Source organism: Pungitius pungitius, chromosome 15 (assembly GCF_949316345.1).
Source record: "Pungitius pungitius chromosome 15, fPunPun2.1, whole genome shotgun sequence".
In the NCBI taxonomy this organism is placed as follows: Eukaryota; Metazoa; Chordata; class Actinopteri; order Perciformes; family Gasterosteidae; genus Pungitius; species Pungitius pungitius.
This window is the reverse complement of record NC_084914.1, coordinates 6,202,867-6,216,565: the sequence shown is the minus strand read 5'-3', so window position 1 is coordinate 6,216,565 and position 13,699 is coordinate 6,202,867. Positions and strand designations below refer to the sequence as shown.

At 44.5% G+C, this 13,699-nt stretch overlaps 1 protein-coding gene across 6 annotated transcripts in view; it reads right to left on the bottom strand.

Moving 5' to 3' along the window:
* The window catches only part of LOC119208995 (receptor-type tyrosine-protein phosphatase mu-like), a 126,470-nt gene that overhangs the window by 21,830 nt on the left and 90,941 nt on the right, over positions 1 to 13,699 (bottom strand). For 4 of the 6 annotated variants that reach the window (XM_062557570.1, XM_037457871.2, XM_062557571.1 and 1 more), the window contains 7 exons: positions 11,798 to 12,075; positions 9,757 to 9,837; positions 9,089 to 9,115; positions 7,254 to 7,265; positions 6,104 to 6,297; positions 2,012 to 2,099; positions 1,094 to 1,170 (listed from right to left, as the gene is read on the bottom strand). In XM_062557570.1, coding sequence (XP_062413554.1) covers positions 1,094 to 1,170; positions 2,012 to 2,099; positions 6,104 to 6,297; positions 7,254 to 7,265; positions 9,089 to 9,115; positions 9,757 to 9,837; positions 11,798 to 12,075 — 757 coding nt within the window. The remainder of the gene's footprint in view (positions 1 to 1,093; positions 1,171 to 2,011; positions 2,100 to 6,103; positions 6,298 to 7,253; positions 7,266 to 9,088; positions 9,116 to 9,756; positions 9,838 to 11,797; positions 12,076 to 13,699) is intronic. The other 2 variants (XM_037457875.2, XM_037457877.2) reach the window with 1 other exon arrangement.

Here is a 13,699-nt window from a genome sequence, read left to right as displayed (position 1 = left end):
ACCTCTGCAGACGGCTACGGCTTTGACTCATTCGTCTGTGCGTCGCGGGTTTCTCGCTCTAACCGCCGAGAAGGAGGCAGCCTCCCAACGTGGACGTGACGCAGATTAAGTTTACATTATTCTTAAGACCAGCACTGGTCACTATTTAAAAATGTTTAAAATGACCAGCGGCAACAACTGAGATGTCACATGGCGAACGCTTGCATCGGCAAACCCTGCAGGAAGGTGACATTGTTGTGCGTGAGCAGATGTGGCTTAAGACTTTGACACTGGAAAGGTCCAAAACATTTAAGCGTTTAAGTGCTATAGTGAACATCGAAAATGCTCAATCTACATAGAAAATGCACACAAGCCCAAGTAAATGTGTAGAGCATGTAACCATGACGATCGACTAAACGAGACCAACAGTTGTCTAAACTTTTGCAAATCCAAAAATGCACACATTTATCATTTTTTGTGACAGCAATATTGTCTTTTGGGGAAAGCAAAGACGAATTACCAAACATTAGAGTATTTCACTAAATGGAAAGAAGTTGACTGTATCCAGCAGAGTAGTTATACATGTCATAGTTATACATAGATAGTTTGGATTCATTCTAGGCCCATTTCTGAATATGCAATTCAATTTGTGACGTTAAAGGCAGTATGTTAAGCTCTCTTTGTGTATCTCCTATCCATTTTTCACTTTTATCCATCATTAAAACTTTGCTTCTTACTCATGAATGGATTCTCCTCCTCCTCTTCTCAGTTTTATTTTTTTTATGATGTGTTGATGCAGTTGTTCAAAGCAAAGTCCGTAACTATAACCCCAGTATCCCGTGTGTGCTGGTTTGCCTTTATTCTCTCCCAGCGCTGTCAGCCTCTGATCTTCATTCCTCTTAATATATCCAACAAAAAGTGATACAGCAGCCCTCTAAAGTTGAATTTAAAGGCCGTGTGTGTGTGTGTGTGTGTGTGCGTTTGTGATGGACAGGCAGCAGGGGCTGCTTTGTCCCTCAGGCCCCCCACAACGACGACACCAGCGCCCTCTCTCTCCCCGAGAGGAGGCGCAGTGACCTTTGCGTTGGTGGCACTGGCTGGTGTGTGTACTTACATCAACGTAATTTGCATTAATGTAATCAGAGCTCTGTTCCCCCTCCAGGGTCTGCAGCCTGACACGGGAGTGATCATCTGGAAGAGAGGCGGAGAGGAACCAGCGATGAATTAATCACATTAACGAGGGCATCAGGAGAAGAAAAGCGCGAGAGGGACAAAGAGTAAAAGGGAGGAACAGGAAGTGATGATTGAGGAGCGACTCGACGGGGCGTCATGCTGTGGCACAAATGAAAACAGAGTGGTAGAAATGCAACGTGGCTAGTGTCATGTGACTGAGCTTGTACTGCCAACACAATTAAGTTGCTCTCATTGCTGCTGTTTGCACATGGCATTAGGAGCCAAAAGTATGATTTAAGCTGAATGTAGCTGTTTGAAATGTGTTCGATGGAAAACCTCCAATTAATGGTTAATAAGATCAGCAGTGAGAACATCATTCAGACACTATAATAACACAATACTATAAATTCAAATAAGAACATGCATTTATAGTCAGACACTTTGACTCTATATTGTGTTCATCGATAAAGAAATGTAATTTGTTGTGGATGTATGTTTTTTTGGTTGAACAAGGTGAAAAGGAACTGTCCAATCAGTAGTAATTGGCAAAATGTCTTATGTCTGGATAGGCAATAAATGTATTGTGAAATCAAATTCAACATATCTCTAAACATTGCAGAGACATGTCCTGTGCCATGAGGCTGAGCGGCCTATTTCTCATAACTGAAACGACGCTGCAGAAAGATGAATATAAAAGTAGATTGGAAAGGTCAAAGCTGCTCTCGTTGGCTGATAATAAAACTCTGTTTGAGCAGCTTATAGTTATCCAGAGTCACAAGCCTGGCCAATAAATCAGCCAGAAGAATGGGAGCGGCACACAGAAAAATTCATGAGTGCTCAGGAGGTGCTTTGTACACACATGCGATGATATTCCCATATCGGTTCTTCATGCGGTTCTCATCCTTCTTGGCAGAGTCCCATGGCGCAGACTGTCCTTCAAAAAAGCTCTGAAAAGACAGAAAACAGAGAACAGAGAAGGCGGAGATGAAATATGGTGTCATGTGTGAGCACTCTAAATGATAACCAGGCTAAAGAACACACTCTTCCTCTTTCAGCTCCACACAAAAAAAAAAAGAAAAGAAAAAAAGAAACGGGAAAGGGAACATTGGCAATAGAAAGGACGACACGGGGAGAGATGTATCCACATCATTATTAGACATGAAACACGGAGAGTGTGGTGGATCCCGGACGGCTGTGTCAAACGGCCGGCGCCATTAGGGCAGAAGCGGCGGGTGTCGCGCTGAAACCTTTTCCCCTCTGCGGCATCTGCCCGCCCGCCTGCCTGCCTCTTCTGAGGGACTCTATCAGTTTGTCACCGGGAAAAAATAAAGCCAGCTCATCGTCTGCAGATCAGAACCGCGCCGCTCAGATTACGCCTCATGAAATATTTATCATCTCTCGCAGGGGAGATTTCCATTCTGATGGCACACCAGGCACAATTAAGCCAAATTATGAAAATACGTCTCCGCTGCCAGTCCACCGCTGTTTCGGCAGCGGCGGGTGGGGCTGGCGACAAAAAAAAACAAAAAAACTTCGTTGTTGGTGTGGCTTTAAGATCGTCGGCTGATACTTTGGAACGCAGACTGCCTGAGAGTAGAGATTCAGAAGCATTTATTGGTATTTGCATTTGGCGTGAGAGAAGAAGGAGGCATTGTCTTCAATCGTCAGTGTTCCACGGCTTGATAGTCTTATTCATCTCCCGGGCTGAACGGCAGGCAGGGAGGCCGTTTGTCTCGCAAATAAAGGCCTTCGGGATGATGGCACACAAGGACACATTCCTATATTAAGTGCAGAGGATCAGTGGTTTCACCGAGGAACAGCTTTAATATGCTAAAAAACGTGTGCCATCCTTCCAGTGAAGATGGAAGCTCGCCTCAGAGATGGATTATTTAGGCCTCTCCTTCTGTGGTAGTATGTCTCGAGTAAGCTCCGTCACTCTGAGGGATAAAGGTCTAACGTCGAGCATCTGAAGACAAATCATCTTGAAACCTGCCGGCTGTGTAATAGTTCTTGCTTAAACTGAGTGAGGCTGCCTGTCTCAGCTGCTATTGTCTCGTTCCTCAGGCTGTTTGGAGGCTGAATTCATGAAGAAATAAATTACGTGGATAAAGTATTGTCCCACAAGGTAGAGATTATATGAAAGCTTTCAATTAAGTGGCTCTATACCCCGACTGGGAGTCCTCCGAAACTGGTGCTCCACCTGTAAAAACTATTTTGCAGTTAAGGTTGGTGTGGTTCTTCATTTCAGTGCATTTTGCAGGTAGTTTTTCCACCAACCTTTAAATTATTCCCATTGGCCCAGATCCAAATTGGTGTGTTTTCAATTACAGGCTACCGGCTGTAGCACAGTAGCAGCCTTGCTTGGACAATAACCACTTAAAGTGAGTGAAGAACTTTTTCTGCAAATAATCAATACTGGGAAACTCCTTGAGAAAGTACAGCAACAACACGAGCACTTGACAAAAAAAGAAACACAATGGGAAAGCAAAAGTTCAAACATAATGAAAATGGTGAAAATAAAAAGAAGCAGAATTGTTTTGTGAGTTGCTTCTGAATTCATAATTTAATGTGTGAGAAAAGGAGAAAATGGACTAGTGATCATTTGTGGTTGGCGCGTTCCCATAAACACAAGCGGAGAAACATTTATACAGCAGACACAACTTCTTTTCCCCCGGCGTTTCACACACTCCAACATTTACGTCGACGTGCAGAAGAATTTGGACATGCAAATACTTTGATGCAGTTTATGTCAAAGATTGCTTCATAAACCTTTCACAAAGTATTCATAACATTAAGTGTGAAACGTGCAGTATCCACTTTTCATCGGCTTTTCCAATTACAAGCCATATCATCTGTTTTCTCTAAATTGTATATTAACTTTGGGATTTGGTGGGTTTGGCTACGTAATAATGTATCAAACTAATGAATTTGTAATTAACTTCTACAATGTCTGCAATTGCTACCAGGGTTTATTTTATCTTCCAAAATAGAACATTCTTTTTTCTCTTTTTATTATCGGAGTGGTATGCTTTGAACAAGCTTTATAAATAAGTATTAGAACAAGGTTATGGAGCATTTATGAGTTAAGATTCCGATCATAAAAAAACAATTGACAAGTGACATTGTAAATATTTTACATTCAAAAAAAAGAAAAGTTAGCATTTCACACAACGTATCACCTACGAACTATCAAATGCTTGGATCGTTTTGCATAACTTCTGTTGTTGGTAAATGCCCTTTTCAGACTAGATCCAAATCGTGAGACTTAAAAATAGCCAAGAAGCACCATCCACCCTTCAAATTTGTGATATCAACTACAAGTTTAAAAAAACAACAACTCACAAATAACCAAAAGTATTGGCTTACCTCGTTTATCTGATCCAAAGTTAAGGTACAGAATAACAAGAAGCATGGGTCAGAGAGAGATATAGTACAGTGTAAGTCAACAGGTTTAGAGGTGCACTGGGCTCCAATCTCATCACCAACGATAAACGGTTAAAAAGGGCATTGACCTTGAGACGGATTGAAATGAAGAGGGCAGACAGCAGCGGAACACAACATACAAATGAATCTCTGCAGCCAAGTGAGAATGAGCGCCATTGCACGCGTTAAGTATCCCGGGGGGGGGCCGAGGACAGACAGGTGACCGCGGGGGAAAGGGGGGGGGGTACAATTGGCCGCGGCGGCGTTGCCTCCTTTGCGATCGACTGTTATGCGTCCACGCCATGCCGTCTGCGTGAACCCGAAACACCTTTATCCATAATGGATGAGGCCCGGAAGGCAGCCCAAAAGCACTCCGGCCCTTCAATGATCTGATGCTGCAGGTAGCATTGGGAGGCTGCATTATTTAGTTGTGAAGCCATAAGGGGGGAAGTGGGGAGTTAATTACAGATAAATCTGGCCCTTCACATCATAAGAGTTTAGCAGGGAGTGAGACGATGTGAGGAAGTGGAAAGCAGGGAAAGAATAAAGAAGTTAATAAGAAAATGACTGAAAAAGAGATGAAGCACGTAAAGGGAATACAAGTAAAGGGAATACATTCAGTGGTTGAAGAAAGGGATATGATGCAAGTTACAAAGGAGAAGGTGGGATCGGAGAAGGCAGTAAAGAAAACAGAAGATGAAGGTGTAAGAAAAAGGGTTTCAATACTATCTGTAAAAAGGGTCAGTGTTGGAAAAAGACCCGAGTGATACAGATGAGATGTTTCAAAAGGCGTCCGTTTGAAAGTGTAGCTTGAAGCCAGTCTGTTTGCAGCACGCCATCAGGGTGAGACGGGGCCGGCTGCTGCGGTGCTGAGGGATGGAGAGGAGGCTGGAGGGCCGCCAAGCCCTGCCAAGCCTCCTGCACTAATGAGAGGAAATGGGAGTGATGCTCGTCTGGGGCAAAATCTTTTGTTTTTTCGGTGTCAGATTAGGATATGCTGCAGTGTGACAAAGATCCTTAAGAGAGCAGCAAGCGGACAGCTAGGCTGCACTTTTGTGTGTGTGTGTGTGTGCGTGAACACAAAGGGGCGGGGCGGTTTGTATTTCACGTCGGCCTACAGCCGAGTCCCGGAGGGGCGGGGGGGCGGGGGAGGGTTGGGGGGGGGAACGCGGCGCTCGCTGCAAACAACAAGGAACAGACGAACGGCAAAAAACGAATCGCACTGTAAACACGACGGAGCACATTAACAATTCATGGGGGGAAAAGGGCATCCGGGGGAGAAACAAAACAGTTGCGCAAAGCAGGGAGAAAGAGACAGAGAGAGAAAGAGGGAGACGGAGACACGAAGAGACGCTGGACCCCACGACCACAGCACACAGATAAAGCCTCGCATTGGCCCCATGAACATCTCCACTCCGAGACGTTCTGTGGAGAAGCCACGAGCCAATCACCAGGCTTCATTTGTGTTTTCAACCTTTACAGCATGGGGGGGGTGGAGGGGGGGGTTGACGGCTGCGCCGCGTCCCACCTCGTACTCCTCCTTGAAGCCGTAGCCCTCGGCGCACTTCATCTGGGTGATGTGCTGGAGGAGGTCGGCCACGCGGATGGCCGGGTGCAGCTGACCCGTCTGGTACGGAGCGTCCGCTGGCTCCCGCTTCCTCAGCGAGTGAGTGTGCGACTGCACCAGGCTGCTGGTGTCGCTGCCCATGTTCTGGCTCTCGTCTGTTGGACACAAAAACACCAGCGGGAGGTTTGAGCCAGCCTTGCACGATGAATCGGTGCGATCAGAATCGGATGCGTGCGGGTGACATAATGCCTGAAGCAGGAAATGGCAGTTGCATTTTACGAGTTAAAAGCATATAAGTAGAGTTTGGTTGCTTAGGTGTTGTCCCTCTTCGAACATTTCATATCCCAGTTACAATAGTTCAACATCAGCAGATGGCCCGTTAGCTCATTTACTGTTAAGCATTATGTCACCACCCTCCAGATTGACAAACGACTCTCAACTAGTAATCTGTTTGTTATGGATGGTCACAACAACACAACATCATTGAGTAATAGGATGAGTCATGTGGTGGGAAGGTTCAGGTCCATCTGTCTCAGTGTGTGGCTGGACACTATGTAATATTAAAGGCCGGCTGTCAGACAGTGTATAGCCGTTAATATACGAGGCCCTTTCAGTGTAGCACGTACAGCGGACGATGGAGGGTGCCCAGAAACATGGTGGAGGAGGAGGAGGAGGAGGAGGATGTGAGTGGGTGCGGCGGGCCACAGTGAGCGTGTTGCAGCAGGCACCGTCAGAAGCATCACACAGACACAGCGAGAGTCCAAACCCCTGCTCCCGCCCCCGTTTGTCCCCCGAAAAATGTAAAAAAAAAAAAAAAAAAAAAAAAATCAAAGCTGAAGAAAAAATAATAATAAACAGGAGGGAGACGGAGATGGGAGGAAAATGCACGGGGTGATGCTGCCATGGGCCACTGTACGTACTTTGACCATGCTAGGCTAATGGCGGCTTTGGTTGCATGGCGTGGAGCGTGGTGAGATGCTAACATGTCCACTTGTCATGCAATACATGTCGTAATGTCCATGTCAGAAGCAGCCTCTCACTTTTGGCTGGCTGTCTGAGTACAATCACCACCTCCTTCCCCAAAACCCAGGGCCCGCTTGGGAAAACTTACCATTAATGGGCACTTTTTTAGATAGCAGATAAATAAGAGGTTACGTATGTAGAGAGAAAGAGAGGAGGAGAGAGAGAGAGGAGAGAGGGGATAAGCAACAATACAGCATGAGAACCTGTTACAGTAGAGTGTTTTAGAGCTACGCTACAGGGCGAGATCACATGCCTTCTCAGTCCAAACTGCCTGGGTAGAAAGCCTAGTCGGGGGGGGGGGGTGGGGGGGGGGAGATGTTGAGTGGATGGATGGGGCAATTTCAACAGTGCAAGACAAAAGTAAAAGAACAAAACAAGGAAGTCATGGATTTCAAGGGAGAAAATAATGGTGAAATACTGGTCGTAAGCTATAATTGACTTGCATTTTTTTTTTTTTTTGAGGATTCTGACATTTGGGATTTCTTTCTCTAATTACTATAATTATATTTGCATGTGCTCATGGTGGCACCTGCATTAATTCCAAATCAGTTTTTTAATTTCTTTTTTTTTCTTTTTTTTTTTTAAAGGAGTGTGCAAAAAAAAAAATCCATTACGAATCCTCAAAGATCCAATCAGTTTTGATCATTAACCTCAACCGATGAGACAATGCTTTGACTGAATATGTCACAACTGAAAGCATGTAACCTTTTCTGGCTGCGACAATATCATGTTAATTGTTTCACGCTTCATTAAATGTGAAACTAACATAAGCAGCTGTCATACCAGCAATGATGTAAGACACTGCTATAAGTTGCTGTCACGGGAAGAAAAAAAAAGAAAGAAAGAACGGGCCCTCACTTAGCGTGTTTGTGGGGGAGCTGAGAGTAGTTGCTTATTGCATCTTTTTTTGAGGTCTTGAGTATTACATTATTGCAGTTCTGGTGCCCCACTTAGTCGCTACATTATGTGCTGCTTTGGTATAAGAAAGCAGCTGCTTGTTTGAGATGCTGCACTTTGGGCTGATGTGCATGTTCGACAAAAAGGCGGTAATAATTAACAGGAGAACCAAATACTTTTCTTTTTTTTTTTTTTTTTTATAAACACTGGCAAAAACAAAAACAAAACCAAGTAGGTCAGTAGCAGTTATAGCCAAAAGGCATGGGGAGCGACATTAAAAAGAATAATAGAAAAGGTTGTTGTTTCGGAGGCAGGGAGGGGAGTTAAATGCGTAGTGAGGAGAGAGGGGAGGGAGGGGAGGCGCTGCGACTAATCTAAAGACTTTAGATGCTCAGACCGAACGCGTCCCGCTCTTTGAGACTTTTTGGTGAGTGGGGCCTGAGTGGGGTCTCCTTCTCACACTGCTTATAATATCCGTTCGTTTCTCAGTGCAGCTGCTATGCCCTTTCAGCAAACTGTAACCCCCCCTCCCTCCCCACAACCCCCCCTGCCGACCCCCTCCCCCCCCCCCCCCCACCCCCACACACTCTTGGACACTCCTCCACATCCAGTCCACATGTCTGTCCATGCATATGAGAGGTCAAACATGTATGTGACATCACACGCACGACACGCAATGCGGATGGGATGGAGTGAAGCCAGCCTCAGCACAGGAGAGCCCCTCGTTTGACAAAGGAGGGAGAGGAAGAGGAGGGGGAGGATGAGTAAGAGGGAAGGGGGGGGGGCGGTAGTGGTCAGGGGGGGGGAGGTATGCAGCAGGCAGGTATGAGGGTGAGGAAGCCGTCTTTAGTAAAAGAGCCAACCAAAACAAAAATGAGGGGAAAAAAGCAAAATCTGCGCTTTTTGTGTCCTCGCAGGTAAGTCTCTCAAACAACCGTTTTATGAATGTAAAGCACTGTAATATTCTTTAACGTAGAAGAACGTAGCGATAATCAACAGGAGTGGTGAAAAGAAAATGTGTCTCACCTAAGATGGCAGTTGGCACAAAGGGATCTGCACGTACACCCAACAAGGGCAGAAGTCGGAGGGGGAAGGAGAGATGCAGTAAATGAAAGATAAAATAAACCCACAAAAATGAACAATGAAAAAAAACCTGATTGTTTGGGTTCATAAGGAGCATAACATTAAAAAAGTTAATCATATTTCCAGGAAAAGCTAGTTACACACTACGTTTAGTTGACTATAAATCTAGCTGCCCTTTACTGCACCTAATCAATGAGCTGTGATCTGATTACATAAGACATATAATTATGCACATTATTGGGAGAAATTGAAGTCATGATAGAACATCTGAATTACATCTCGGCAAATTGATGTAAAACACCACAGATGTAGCGGCGTGTAATAAAAGTCAATTTATCTACCTTCTCATTTGTGAAATTGTCCTCTAATTTTTAAAGCATTTCAATATATTCATACCACCCATTACTGTATTAGAATGCCAATTACATAAAAATAAGTCTTACCATGAACATAAAACTAAGTATTACTAGTTTGCAAATGTTGCCACTAATTGACTCACCCAAACACTTCTGAAGGTTATCGTGTCGCACACTTCTGGTTTCACTGCCTCTACAGTAACCAGCGGTGCGTTGACCTACGGGATCAGTGTAGAGGAAATGCAGTGTGTTTACCTTGGTAGTAGGAGCTGGTGGGGATGGAAGTGCTGAGGGTGTTGGCCTTGGGCAGTGTGAAGGAAGAGGGGGACGATCCAGCTAGCCCAGAAAAAAAAAAGAGAGAAGAACAGAACACAAAGAAATAAATCGTCTCACATCGCTTTGTTTATGGATTTAGAAATTCAAAACTTTCGGCCTCACATGAAATAGCAATACCGCAATTTTAAAAAAGGGTTAGTGCTGTGTGTTAATGTTAAAAACAGATTCCATTTTTTAAAACTTTTTACTTGAAATGGTACGTAATCGCCAATACACAGCACTCAAATTCTGCTAGTTTACACTAACTGTGCATGGCTAAATACATATTTGTACCATTTACAGACCATATTTAACAGTATGATTTTTATGTAAAGATGCATAGCAACTTTAGCCGAAAATAGGTGCAGTATTTTCCTTCTAAAATGTGCAAAGAATTGAAAGGAAATGGTAAAGTACACTGGAAGTATATACATACTTCAGTAAATGTACTTAGTTTCCAACCATGTGTATTATTTATGCACCGAAGTAGGGCAATGCAGTAAATGTTTGTCATCTCCTCTCCTAACAGGCTAAGGACTCCTCATGCAGTACAGACAGCCCCCATGCTAACAGGGTGTGGGTTATCAGGGCGGTGTGTTCAGCACTAAGGTCTTTCAGCCCAAATGACACGATTGACAGCCATGTAAGGTCATGAGGAGCGTTAGGTACAGTGTTGAAGGCATTACACTGATAGGCAGCGTCAAAAGTAATGCATTTAAATCATTTGCCCGGGCAGACAGAGGGCCAGATTTTGAAAATCCATGCTAACAGACAGTTAATCAAGGTCAGAGCATCTTTGGGGCTCATCCCCTGCAGGGGTTTGGGGACAGAAGCTGCTGTGGAGTTTTAATCTGACGGTTTTGACTGGGATTATGCCAGGTCAAGCCCTGGGTGCAGACGGCTGAGCTGTCCATCAGCACAGTATTAACTTTAACCTGGGACAGACACAATTAATAGTTTATCGTCAAACAAAGGCACATCAACTGCGTGTCGGGTTTTTCCGCCTTGAGTTTAACAGACGTCTCAAAGCTTTGAGGTCAAGTTGATTATTGATCGCAATGCAAAACTTCCTACAGGCTTCTAACACAGGGATATAACTAGTGCTGGTATCAGCGATTTCCTAAAAGTAAATTATTAATTTTGCTGACTTTAGTTTACTTTTAGTTCATTTAACAAAAATAATTAAAGAAACTAAAGATATTTAAAGGGAATATGTAAAAAGGGTACAACCGAACCCTGAGGCCTGTGAAGAAAAAAACAGAACAAGATCAAGATCTTTCTCAAACTCATAACATAGTCTTTTTTGTCAAATGGAAGTGAATTATATTCAACTCTTATGAATAAGTTGGTTCCCTATTGGCTAACAGTAACACTGGTAACAAGGGTAGATTTCCAAAAACTACACAATTACTGTCAAATCATTTGCACTGGCTGAATAGAGTCTCTGTTTGAACAAGGCAAAAACAGAAGAAACAAAGAAGCATGGGGGGACTGTTCATCATTAAAAATCCATTTAACACTAATTTATGCAATTGGTTTTGGAAAAACTACAAAGCGGGGCACCTTAATCATATAAAAAAAAGAAAATGATATGGTCTCACAAAGACTTTTGAGACCTATTGTTCCACAATTCTGAGATTTCTTTGTAGCGAGAGTCAAAACAGATAAGATTCCGATCCTGATTTATAAGCAAATCTTTACATTTTCACACTGCAAATAAGAATCGAATGCCCCTCCCCCCTCCCCCTGAACATGTGCTTAAATCCCCAGTTCACTTTGGAAGAGGACCAAGACTCACATATCTAGCTTGTCCCCCCCGTGTAATTATTTCCTGTGCAGTCAAGCCGGATTTCCTTCTCACCTGACCAAACCAAACAAATTGCTTCCACCATGCTCGGTGCGCGTGTGCGTGTGCGCGCGCGCGTGTGTGCGCGTGGGACTGTAAAAGACAGGCAGGTGGGCTGATGCGGGTTCGTCTTACCTCGCCCGCTGAGAGGGAGCGCGCACTCGCTGCGCCCGTTGAGCGTGAGCGCGCACTCGCTGCGCCCGTTGAGGGTGAGCGCGCACTCGCTGCGCCCGTTGAGCGTGAGCGCGCACTCGCTGCGGGTGTTCAGCGTGTGGCTGTGCGTGTCCATGAAGGACAGCGCCTCGTCGCAGTTGGTGCCCTGCTCTGTGTAGCTCTTGTCCATGGAGTTGACCATCACGGTCATCTCCTGGCGGGTGCTGTTCAGTGTCTCCTTGCGCTTCTTGGCCAATTTCCTTGAGAGGGGGAGGTGTGTGGGGGGGGGGGGGGGGGGGAGAAATGAAAACTACAAATCAGACAAACGCAGCCATGACTAGACTCGAATTGATCCGATATGACGGTGGAAGCAATGACTCATGGGTGTAATGAGATGGCTGAGCTAATGTGGCCCCGGGTTGTGGTCCTATTAGGCTTTATTAGGCTCCAGATGCTTTTTCAGGGAGTGCAATATAACAATGTGACACCCTAACCCAAATACATCAGGGGCCCTGATGATTTAAAATTAGCTATAGTATTTGGGGGCGGAAGTTAAGAGTTGTGAATGGTGAACTGAAACAGTCAACCTGCTTTTATTGACCTACTTTGGGTTGATATGCAGGAGCCTTTGAGCAATCTGCTCCTGATCAAACAGCATTTAAAACATTTTGTACGGAGTGAAAACACACAGAAAAAGAAGCTCTCTCTTACACACACACACACACACACGTGTGCACAAACGTGGCACAGATGGACTCTACTTATTTAAAAGCAGCTGCCGTGCTCACATCTACTCGGTCCTGGTTCCCGATTCCAGACTTTACCTTATCACCGAGATCACATTATTATCTTTATTCATGAACTGTTTGCTGCTTCTGCCTCATATGACAGTTTCGAGTCTTGGGACCAGGCCTGTTGTTTCTATCGGATCAAAACACACATCCAAGGGTCACGCACACAGAATATTTTCATTGTTCTGGTGTGAGTACGTGTGTGCGTGTGTTGTTTTCGAGTACAAAACATAGAATCTACTCTTATGGTTTCGTTTGAGGTTGAGCGCCACTTGATTTAAGAATTGTAATGTTGTCTCTGTGACACAAGCTTCTCTCTCTCAAAGCCGGAGACCAGAGAAATACGTCTCAAACTTTTAAAAACGCCAAGAAAGACAACGACTGAGACCCTCAAAATATTTGCTTTTTTTAAAATATAAATGAGGTATATTTATGGTGTTCTCTGTTCTGAAAGAGAAATTATACCTATTTACTCCGCCAGGTGCTGTCAGTGCTTTTTTGCTTTTTTTGAGAGACTTGTTTATTAAATTTGTTTGACCGTATCAGACAACAGGAATAACATGCCTGGATTTTAGGAAAATAACCATAGTTGCCCTTAAGAAAAAGTTGGACTAAAAACATTAGCTCCCACAGTTCAACGTCTGCAAATCACTGAATAAAGATGCAAACAAACAGAAAAGTCAAATGTTTGTTAAACCTCGAGATTTAGTCAGAACACTTTCCATCTATTTTTCCAAACTTTTGCAAAAGGGTCCTGAGTAAAACCCCGACTGCGAAGCGTACCCTGCCCTCCCACAGATAGAGTCCCCATGCTGATAAATAATGCATGACATTATCCCTCGGAGGAGTTAAACCCACAAAATTCCACAGTAGTTTAACAACAGAAAAACGGCAAACAGCTTGAGCGGGGACGTACTGTAAGCCGCATCCGTATCTGACGTCTGAGGCTGCTCGGTGGGGGGAGGGGGGCGTGGGGGGTGTAAGAATTAACTATGGCAGCCCTCACACTGATCCTCGCACTTTGTTTCCCCCGGTGTGACCCCTCTCCCTATCTGAATCGCAGTCGCTCTCACGGACAACTGCGGTCTAACGA